The 10,981-nt window shown below is 48.3% G+C and overlaps 1 protein-coding gene across 1 annotated transcript; it reads right to left on the minus strand.

Annotated features, from left to right (window-relative positions):
• Window positions 1–391: 391 nt before the first annotated feature.
• Window positions 392–3,342, minus strand: LOC111526271 (cystatin-12-like). Its single transcript, XM_023191887.1, has 3 exons — window positions 3,148–3,342; window positions 1,495–1,605; window positions 392–433 (listed from the first exon to the last, which is right to left on the minus strand). Exons 1-3 carry the CDS (start codon window positions 3,340–3,342, stop codon window positions 392–394), a joined length of 348 nt encoding a protein of 115 aa, XP_023047655.1.
• Between the last annotated feature and the right edge of the window lie 7,639 nt (window positions 3,343–10,981).

Raw genomic sequence — 10,981 nt, forward strand, 5'->3', positions numbered from 1 at the left:
GAAGGAAGGAAGGAAGGAAGGAAGGAAGGAAGGAAGGAAGGAAGGAAAGAAGGGAGGGAGGGAGGAAGGGAATAGAAGAATTAATGGACGGATGGATGAGCACACAAATCAACTGGTGGGAACCCTACAGTAACTGCCTCAAATCAACCAGGGAGTTTGATTTATTTAACACTCTACACCTGCAACCAAAGTAATAATGATGATAATAAATTCACCATTGCTTATCAATGGCTTATAAACAGTATAGGAGAGAGGAGAGAGAAAACTGCTCAGGGACTCAGAAAGTGCTTTGAAATGCCTTTAATTCTGCCCAGCTGCACAGATCTAGGACTACAGATTGTCACACTTTGGAGGAAGAGCGGACTTCTGCTGCAAAAAACCATGGACTCTGTCACCACCTTCTCTCCACACAGGTGCTGTTCAGGAGGCTGAACTGGGAAAACCAAGATCGAACATCTACTATAAAAGTGCAGCGCACCTGAAAAAAAAAAAATTGTAAGACTCAAATTAGAAAACGTAAGCATTGAGAGCATCTAGCATGCAATAGGGGGTCAAAATATATTTAAAAATACAAAAATAAGTCAATAAAAAGCAAAAGCCGTCACCCAGGAACAGGGCTTGAAATGCCTAAAGCTCTACCAGGACAACGGGCACAGGTGGTTTAATCCTCCCACCTGAGCCTGAGGATTTCCGAAGGGATGCCTGGTTGAGTCATCATCTGACCCCTGAAACATCATGTCCACTCACAGCCTCCAAAGAGCACATGAGGGTGGATAAGCCGCCTCCACCCTGTGTGCTCTGGGGGAAACCATGGGCTTACTAAAGGAATGGCCCTGCCAGTCACCCACCAACTGAACAGCAGCTGTAAACCCACCCCAAAGGGAGGCTGCCCATGAGGCTGGGGGTTGGAAGGTGAGATCAGCCCCACTGATCCTGTAACTCTGATTCAGGGCACCCTCAAGCTCCAGGATCCCATCAATCACGTGTGGGTCATAGAAGGATGGTGTCAGAACTCAGACTGACCAGGACACATTCTTACCACACAGGAACTAGAGGGACAGGTTGGGTGACGAGAGAAACTAGACAGTCCTCCAGTCCCCAAGAACATGAGCAAAAGAAGAGTGAGGGCCACAGGGAGAACACTGTCTGCCTGGATCTTGAGGGTCTCAGGAAGGTACAGGGCTGGGACCCAAAGTGAGGGCTCCATCCAGAGACACAGGACTTGCGGAATCTGCAGGTACCTGTGTCCAGCCAGCTGGGCTATGGGCTGAGGGCTCTCCCTGACATCGAGGGCCAAGCTCTGTCTGTCAAATAAATGCCTGCCTTCTGCCTTCACTAAGGGAGCCCTGACACCAGGTGGGAGAGGGCCAGGGACCCTCATTCTGCCCTAGGATCACCCCAGATGCCTTTCTTAAGCCTCCCCCCAAAGGCCTGCCTTGACATTATTTTTTATTCCTGAGAGATTCATGATTTGGGTTCATTTTATTCTCAAACCATTTTCTCTTCTGTGCCTTCTTGCAATGGGCAATTGTCAATGTCTTCATCATGTTTCTTACAAACTGTACGGCCCATCTCCAAGTCCATTAAATATATGAGCGTCAATCTCTGTCAAGAAGAAATTGGAATGAGAAAAACAAAGAGAATCAAATAGAAAAGTTGCCAGAAGAGGTGAATGTTAATATTCATGTGAATAAAGATATACATATCCTGTGCAATCTTTCTTCTCTTATTTTTTATTTCAAGTTTCTTGTTTCAAATTTTTCTCTTAATTCTCCATTTTTTTTTTTACAAAAACAGATATCCATTCACTATACCTGAAGCATGCACTAGAGTCTTTCCTGTAGTACTCTTCTTGATGTCTAATACCTGGCAGTCATATTGACAGGACAATGAATACACAGGGTGTGGACCATCACAAGATTGAATCCTACACAGCAGTGCAGGCAGTGTAAACAGAATGGCACTATCCCTTGGGAGATAGATCTAGATGGTAACCTGGGGAGGGGAGTCCTGGGGGCTGCAATGTTGTGTCCTTTATGTGAGTAAAGACCGCACAAAAGTACTTGAGAATATTAATTGAAATAAATATTAAGGTTGTTTTTCAGTATGTTTATTAGGGTGCTATAAAAAGTTATTAAAAGTTATGGTCATTTCTGTAAATAAAGGTTCATAAAACTCAGGAAGCACCCAGAGAGAAAGAAATCAAATCCAACCAGGAAATCTTCCCAGGCTGGAACTCACATCTCTCCTGAAAGTTGTCTAGAAAGCAGACATCTCTTGGGGATAGCAATCCATGCAGGTGACAATGATACCCACTCATGCCTCTACACACGCACACACTCACGCTCCAACACATCAACACACTCACACAAGCTCATGCCCCAACACACATGACCTACACACTCACACACTCATGCTCCAACACATCAACACACACATTCATACCCTAACATACACCAACTCACTCCCAGTCATGCCCCAACACACACACTCATGCCCCAACACTCACCAACAACACACACACTCATGTCCCAATACTCAACACACATGCACTCCTGCCCCAACGCACACACACTCATGCCCCAAAACACAGCACACTCACACACACTCATGCCCCAACATACACCAACACACACACATTCATGCCCCAACACACACGCACTCATGCCCCAACACACACCAACACACACACTCATGCCCCAAAACCCAACACACACACACTCATGCCTCAACACACACCAACACAGATACCCATGCTCTGACACCAACATGCTCACATGCTCATGCCCAACAAACACCAACCGCATAGTCACACACACACTCATGTCCCAATATACCAACACAAACACACTCTTATGCCCCAATACACCAACTACACACTCACATCTATGGCCTGACACACACCAACACACACACTCATGCCCCACACAAGGCAACACACTCGCACCCATGCCCTGTTTGCAGGGGCTACCCTCACTAAGGAAGCAAAATAGAAAGCTGGAGCTCTCTTAATGATACCTTATATTTAAATTATATGCATTCAGAATTTGGAATGCCATTGCTCTTTCCTACAGACCAAGGATCTACCCAGCCCTGGCCTGGTGCCGGGGAATGTACAGTTCATGGGGAGAGACAGCAGCTGCTCACCTTGCGCTGGCTCCGGTGGACCTGCAGAAACTTGTAGGCAAACTCATCTTCCTGGTCCTCATTGAATTGAAACACAGCATACTCCACAGCACTGGCGAAATCCTTCGAGTTCTTATCGATGTCTACAAATTTGCAGCTGCAGACATGGGTTCCCAGCACGATGAGCCCCACAAGCAGGGGCAGCTTCCACTGCATGGCTGTCTCCAGAGTTGGCACTGGAGGCCAACTCAGTGGAGGGGGAGGTGGCCACCACCGCTGGTGACACCTTTCCCAGCTCTGACCCCCCGCAGCACTGCCCAACAGAGGCCCTGAGCTGCTGAGCCTCCCTTTGACTAGTACTTCTGTCCAGTGCCTCTTTCCACTCCTCCACAGCGTTCTTCCCACTATCTCCAAACTGAAGGCCAGCAGAAGGTCACATAGCCTTGGACCCATGGGCATGCACGCTACACATAAGCCCTCACATTTTCAGGGCCGCCTTCTCTGGCCCTGGCCCAGCCCTGATAAGACTGGGGAGGAGGTCTCAAGCCCACCTGCCTTGCCTTCACGGGGCTGCATTGCAGGACTGGCAGAGTGATGGGAACACTTAGGAATAATAATGGGCACTGAGTCCTGAGCAGTTAAGGGAAGAGCCATGTCTGCCTGTGACCCTGGCTGCAGTCCATGACCTCAGGGAGCCTCGGGAGGGTACAGGGGGGAGGGACCAGCTTTGGGGGCTGGGATCATCCTCTCCACCCTCTCTGGCACCTGCTAGCCAACTTGCCACGTCCCCCTCCTGCTCTGTGGCCTTGCAATACTTGCTCTCAGCACAGGGGCCAGAAAGAAGCCAAATACAAGGCTAGAGCCCTGTTAGGATGGGTGTGGAAGGCAACCATGAACATGAGAAGGGGCCAGGGGCTGGGAGAAGCCCTGGGAGCACTGGCCAATGTGTGTTCTCATCCAGCGCTGCCTCTTTGTAGTCCCCTGGGCACGCACTGAGCCACCGTGTCAGACTGTCCTGAGGGGAACTGATCCGAGCTCTATCTGACTCCTGGGGAAGCCTCTGGGAGGTAAACAGGGCCAGGGGATAAGCAGGTTGGGAGGGTATGGGGGTGCCTGCACCGCATCTGAATGCACCAACGTGCACAAGGGGGCCTGTGCTGGAGCAACTGACCCTACCTTGGCTATGTGGTATGTAGACTGATGATCTCAAAAAATGTCTCAGAGCTTGGGCCACTGCCTTGGGGACCAGTAGTAAGGGCAGGACTGGGGCTGACACAGGTAGAGATGAGACTGTGGCCAGAATGATGAACACAATTATGACCACCTTCTTGCAGCTTCTCAATGGGAGGAGACACAGAGGCTCAGGTGCACTTCCACACAGCACTGACCTGGAAGTGGCCGACAGTGGGGGCCTGAGGAGCACAGTGGCCCTGTCAGGTTGATCATGCTCAAAGTGTGCCTGAACCCCCATGTGTCCTCCTGTCAGGGAAGCTACAGCTCCCAGTTCTTGCTCATCTTTGCCATTCCTGCCAGCAGGCTGATTAAAATGTCTCATTGTTGTCTTCCAAGATTGGCAGGATCTGTCCTGAGGCCCCTCCTCACTGCTGGTGTGGGCTGTGATCACTTTCTCCAATTCCAGCTCTCCCTTACCCAGGGTTAGATATTTTATTAGACCTTCAAAAAATTAACTGTTGATCCTTTCTGTCAGTCTTTGCTTTCCCTTTCACTCACCTATGCCTTTTTGCTATGATTTTCTTCTTTTTTTCTTCTTTCTTTTTCACCAGTTCAGTTTACATTTCTTTGATTCTTGACATTGAAGGGGAGGTCATCAGTTGCATCCTGTTCATTCTCTAGCATGTGCATTTCCAGATCTGGAGGCAACCCTCAGAGCATGGCATCAGCAGCTTCCCATAAGTTTGCCACTCAGGTTTCAGTTCCAGTATTTTAAAAGTACAGCCTAATCTGCACTGGGATTACTTCTTTAGTCCATGTGTTCTTTACAGGCGTGTAGCTGAATTTTCAGATATTTCTGTCCTTAATTTCTACCTAAATTTCACAGAGAACGTATTCTATGTGATTGAAATTCATTAAGAATATGTTCAATTGTGATAAATATTCTATCAGGTGAAAAAAAATGAATGTTCTCCAGTTGTTGGGTGATATTCTATATGACAAAGATCAAATATGTTTAGTGAACTCTTAAATTTCTTGAGCCTCTTCTGAGTTTTACTTGGTGGGTTCTGCAGTTCTTAAGAGAGGTGTCTGAAACATTCCCACGAGGATGATGGGGCTGCTGGTTTTTCTTCTAGCCCTGCAATGTGTCTCTTTATATACTTTGAGGCTGTGTTAAGAGTGGACACCAGAGAACTGTTGTAAATTCAATAATTGAGCAAAACTGTGCCCTTTAGTTCCCAAAAGGCCATGTTTCTAATTTCATAAAATCAGAAGAGAGAGAGGCCACAGTCAGAACTGGTCATGCCTATTTTCACCAAGGTGCCCAACTAGAGGCTCATGAGAATCATCGGAGGAAACTTTCAAATAACCCAGCATGTGAGCCCAAATGCTAAAGAGTGCGGCATGAACACTGAATGCTGCCTGGTGCACTTAGTTGCATCTGACCTCAAATTATAACTTTACATTGAAAAAGAGCGGGACACCAGGCCTTCCTTGTGAACTGGGAATTGAAGGTAAAGGTGCTTCCGTCAGTGAGCAATGCTGACCAGAACCCACTGTGCTTGTCTAGAACAGTGGGCATGAGGTCCATCAACAAGGGCTCCACCCCTTGCAGCCCGAGTGCTCTCAAAACCAAGGGTCAGCAATAGATTGGTTTCGTTGACCACACAGACACACTCTTGGTGATATAAATATGTCCTCTCAAATTGTGAGGGGATGTTACAAATCCTGCACACAGGTGGATCAGAGGACCAAAGCTGCCTCATCTTTTTACCATGACAGATGGAGCTTCCCAGAGCTGTTTCTGAAAATTCTGTCCCATCAACCCTTATGGCAAATTCATGGGAATGAGCCAGACAGGAAAAACGCAGACTTCCTACCAAGAAATATTCAAATCAAAGTCCCCAAAACCTAGGATAGAGGAGCACTTCAGGTCTGAAAGACTCCTCCAGAGGGCTTTGCATTGCCTTTCTGGCCCATCCATGTACCCCCCTCCCCCCAGACCCTCATCTCTCTGCCCCTCCAAGGCTGCTCCCCTACCAAGACCCCAGCAGAGAAGCTTGCTCATCAGGATCAGTGTCTGTCACCACGGTGCCTCTCCCAGAGGCAGTGAGTGGTGCCGACAGACATGAAGGCTGGGCTGAGTTCCAGCTGGAGAGCATATGCACCAGATGGGGCATGGGGGACATGGGGACTGGAGCTGTCATCCTCTGAGCTGTCATCTGAACCCTAAAGAAGACATCCCTCAGTGTCCACAGAGGGCAGAGCCTCATGTCAGCTTCAGTGACCATCTCTGACCCCTGGGCCTGGGCTTGCCCCTCTGCAGAAGAGCCGCCCTCTGTGAGCCTGTTCCCAAGATGGAAACAGAAGGGTCATGTGTGGTTAACAAAATTGTCTGCATTCCTTTTGAGTAGATGGATGATGGCATAGAGAAATGGAAGAATGAGTGAATGAATGAGTGCATGAATAAATGAAGGAACAGATGGACGGATGGATGGATGGATGAATACACCAACCAACTGGCAGAAGGATCCTACATGAACTGCCTCAAGTCAGCTGGGGAGTTTTGTTTATTCAGCACTCTGCACCTGCAGCCAAGGTAATGATGATAATGAATTCTCCCTTGCTTATCACTGCCAGCAACATCCGTGGCAAATAAATAATAGGAAAGAGTGCAAAACTATTCACAGACCCAGAAGTAGCTAAGATGCCTTTAATTCTGCTAGTGCAGCATAGGCCTAGAACTACAAACTTTCATACTGTAGAGGAAGAGATGACTTTTGCTGCGAAAAATCAGGGGCTCTGCCACTACCTGTTTCCACATTACAGGTGATGTTTAGGAGGTTGAACTGGGAAAACCAAGGTCAGGCATCCATGACAAATGCGCAGTGCACTTGAAAAAAATAAGTATAACATACAAATCAGAAAAATGTAATGCATTGAGAGCATTTAGCATGTAGTAGGGGGTCAAGATGTATTTAAAAACTACAAAAAAAAATGAAAAACAAAAACAGTCACCCAGGAATGGCACTTGAAATGCCCAAGCCTCCACCAGGACAAGAGACGCAGGTGGCTGAATGCTCACACCTGAGCCTGGGGATTCCTGAAAGCATGCCTGGTTGGGCCATCACCTGACCCCTGAAGCATCCTGTCCACTCACAATCTCCCTAGCACACATGATGCTGGATGAACAGCTCTAACCCTGTGTGTTCTGGAGGAGAGAACGGACTTCCCAAGGGATGGTCCCTCTGGGTGACCACCAACTGAGCACAACAGTTGACAGCAAGGCTACAGATGAAAGGGCAAGACCAGTCCTGCTGCTCCTGTAACTCTGATTCAGGGCATCCTCAAGTTCTGAGCTCTTATGGGTCATGTATGGGTCATGGGAGGATGGTGACAGAACTCAGACTGACTAGGACACATCCTTACCACACAGGAACTAGAGGGACAGGTTGAGCGACCAGAGAAACTAGACAGTCCTCCAATCCCCAAGAACAAAAGAAGAGTGAGGACCACAGGGAGAACATCATCTGCCTGGATCTCAAGGGTCTCAGGAAGGTACAGGGCTGGGAAGCAAAGTGAGAGCTTCGTCCGGGGACAGAGGCCATGTAGAATCTGCAGGTGCCTGCTATGTCCAGCCAACCGTGCTGTAGGCAGAGGGCTCTCCCTGGCACTGAGGCCAGGCTCTGTCTGCTTACATGCCAGCCTTCTGACTTCACTGAGGGAGCCCTGACACCAGGTGGGAGAGGGCCAGGGACCCTCATTCTGCCCCAGGATCACCTCTGATGACCTTTCTAAGCCTCCTCGCAAAGGCCCACCTTGATATTATTATCCATTCCTGAGAGATTCATGACTCTTTGGGGTTGATTTTATTCTCAAACCTTTTTCTCTCTTGAGCCTTCTTGCAATGGTCAATTGTCAACGTCTTCATCATAGTTTTTACAAATTGTGAGGCCCATCTCCAAGTCTGTTAAAAATATCATTGTCCACGTTTGTCAAGAAGAAATTATACAAACAATTGCTAAGTATTTTCTTTTCATGAATTTTTTAAAAAGGCAGAGAAACAAGTAGGAAAGTGGATAAAAGGTTGTCATGTGCGTGTCATATAAATAGGGCTAGACAGGGCCATGTACAATCTCTCTGCAGGTCAATAGAAGAGAGTCCACTAAGTGCACTTCAGATATACACTGGAATATTCCCAATGGCTAATGCCTGACAGTCAAATTGACAGTGATAAACATATAGGGTATGACACACTCACGCAATCAAATCCTATGCAGCAGTAAGCCTGTGCATGCCGCAGCCACACCTGACAATACACTGCCTCCGCCTTACACCTGAGCCTCAGCCACACACAGAGGGCTCACACTGGGTGGTTCCTTTCACGCAGAGTGAGAAATGGGCGAGACTAATGCCTGGGATTAGAAACTAGATCAGCAGGACTCCTTGCAGGGATAGAATCTAGATGGGATCACAGAGGGGGTTCTGGGGGATGGCACTGTTCTGCTTCAACACACACCAACACACTCAGCCCCCTACACACACAACACAGATGCATGCCCAACACGTGCCAAAAACATATACTCATGCCCAACACCTTCACACGCTCATGCCCTGACACACACCTACACATTCATAGTCACGCCTGACACACACCAACATACACTCATGCCCAGCCCTCATTAACACACTCACACACTCATGCCCCAACATACCAACACACACACACGTACTCCTTGATACACACCAATAGCACGCTCATGTTTTTACATATATCAATAACACACTCACATACTCATACTCCCATACACACCAAGAACACTCACATATGCCCTGCCCCTCCTTGCATTCTCCCCTCCTGGGCTGGCGTGAAGTTCCCCCGGGCACCGTGGCTGGGCAGCAGCATAACCCCCTGTGCCCAGGGCTCCTGCAGCCTTCCAGGGTCCACGGATGGAGATGCAACCCAAGGAAGGGGCGGGTGGCCAAGGAAATGGGTAAAGATCAGGAAGGCTGTGTGCCCTCCACAGGAGGAAAGGTCCCCTGAGCCCTGTCTTCAGAAGTGTGGTGCAGACGTGGGACACCCCCCATGTGAGCCCCTGCTGCCATCACCCCTGGCTCTAGGCTATTCAGCTGGAGAAGAGAGTTCTGGGAATGCCACCCACCTTCTGCTGGGCTCGCTGTACCTCCAGCAATCTGTACATGTACTCTTCCATAATGTCCTCATTGAACCAAGCCACAGCAAGTTCTTTTGATGTCATAAAATACTGACGTCTATGAATTCTTTTTGAATGGTCCAGATATGGGTGCTCAGCACAATGAGTGCCACAAGCAGGGGCACCTTCCACCACATGGCTATCCTCAGCATCCGCACTGGGGGCCAGGGACACCGGGTGGAGGAGTGGTGGCAGCTGCTGCTGGTGACACCCTTCTCAGCTCTGGGTCCCACACAGCCCTGTCCACCAGGGGCCCTGAGCTGTTGAGCACCTCCCTTTGAGCAGCACCTTATCCAGTGCCTCTCTCCATTCCCCCGCAGAGTCTGTCTGTTATCTCCAAACAAGGCAGAGCATGAGGTCACATAACCTTGGACTTGCAGGAATGTGTGCAACAAGACTGCTGCCTACACCTTTTCAGGGAAGCCTCCTCCAGCTGCAGCCCAGCCCTGAGAAGACCCAGTGGAGGTCTCCAGCCCACCTGGCTTGGGTACAAAGGAATCTCTGAGACCTCTGGTGAGCCAGTTCCTGAAGAGTGGAAGCAGTTGCTAAGCTTGCCCTGTGACTTTGGCTGGAGCCCACATCGCCAGCTGGGCCCAGGGGAGCCCAGACTGGGTGGCCAGTGGGGCTCGGCAGGGTGCAAGGGGGATGTCTATAAGAGTCCATTTTCCCTGCTGCCAGACCTTCCTCCATCAGAAGGTGCAACTGGCTTCATCCTCCCAGGCTGATTATTGGTTTTCCCTCATTTCGAAACCAGGTCTGATTTCCACTATGACATTTTTTTTTAACCTGTGGGCTATTATAGCTGTATTGTTTAATTTCCAACCATAGTTGATTTTCTAGTTATCTTTTTTCTTATCAACTTCTGACTCAAGTCCACTACAGTTAGAAAACACCATTTCATTATCTCCTTTCTTTGAAATATTTGAGTTATTTTTTGTCAAGTATAACCAATGTTCTATCAATATACGCAGCCGAAAAGAATATGTATTCTGCATTTTATAGATATAAAGTTAGATATTTATATACATCAGTAAGTCCATTCTGTTGAAACTTTTTATATATTTACTCTTTTTTTTATTTTTATTTTTTGAGGCAGAGTCTCACTCTGTCACCCAGGCTGGAGTACAGTGGCACGATCTCGGCTCACTACAACCTCTGTCTCCTGAGTTCAAGCAATTCTTATGCGTCAGCCTCCCGAGGAGCTGGGATTACAGACGTGTACCACCATGCTTTTGTATTTTTAGTAGAGACAGGATTTTGTCATATTGGCCGGGCATGTCTCAAACTCCTGGCCTCAGGTGATTCGCCCAAGTCGGCCTCCAAAGTGCTGAGATTACTGGTGTGAGCCACCTGTCCTGGCCATATTCACTCTTTTTACTTTGTCTTGTTTCATTGAGTTTGGTTTGGTTTGGTTTTGGTTTAGGTTTTGGTCTCCTTTTCTGCCAGTTACTGAGAGGTATGTTAAAATT

This window comes from Piliocolobus tephrosceles, chromosome 20 (assembly GCF_002776525.5).
Source record: "Piliocolobus tephrosceles isolate RC106 chromosome 20, ASM277652v3, whole genome shotgun sequence".
In the NCBI taxonomy this organism is placed as follows: Eukaryota; Metazoa; Chordata; class Mammalia; order Primates; family Cercopithecidae; genus Piliocolobus; species Piliocolobus tephrosceles.

Excerpts from the sequence above, each read along its gene's own strand:
- LOC111526271 (XM_023191887.1), bottom strand. The coding sequence starts at position 3,342 with ATGCAGTGGAAGCTGCCCCTGCTTGTGGGGCTCATCGTGCTGGGAACC. Across the intron at positions 1,606-3,147 it reads TCCACCGGAGCCAGCGCAAG|AGATTGACGCTCATATATTT; the intron begins GTGAGCAGCTGC and ends TCTTCTTGACAG. Across the intron at positions 434-1,494 it reads AAGGCACAGAAGAGAAAATG|TTCAGCCTCCTGAACAGCAC; the intron begins GTTTGAGAATAA and ends TGGTTTTCCCAG.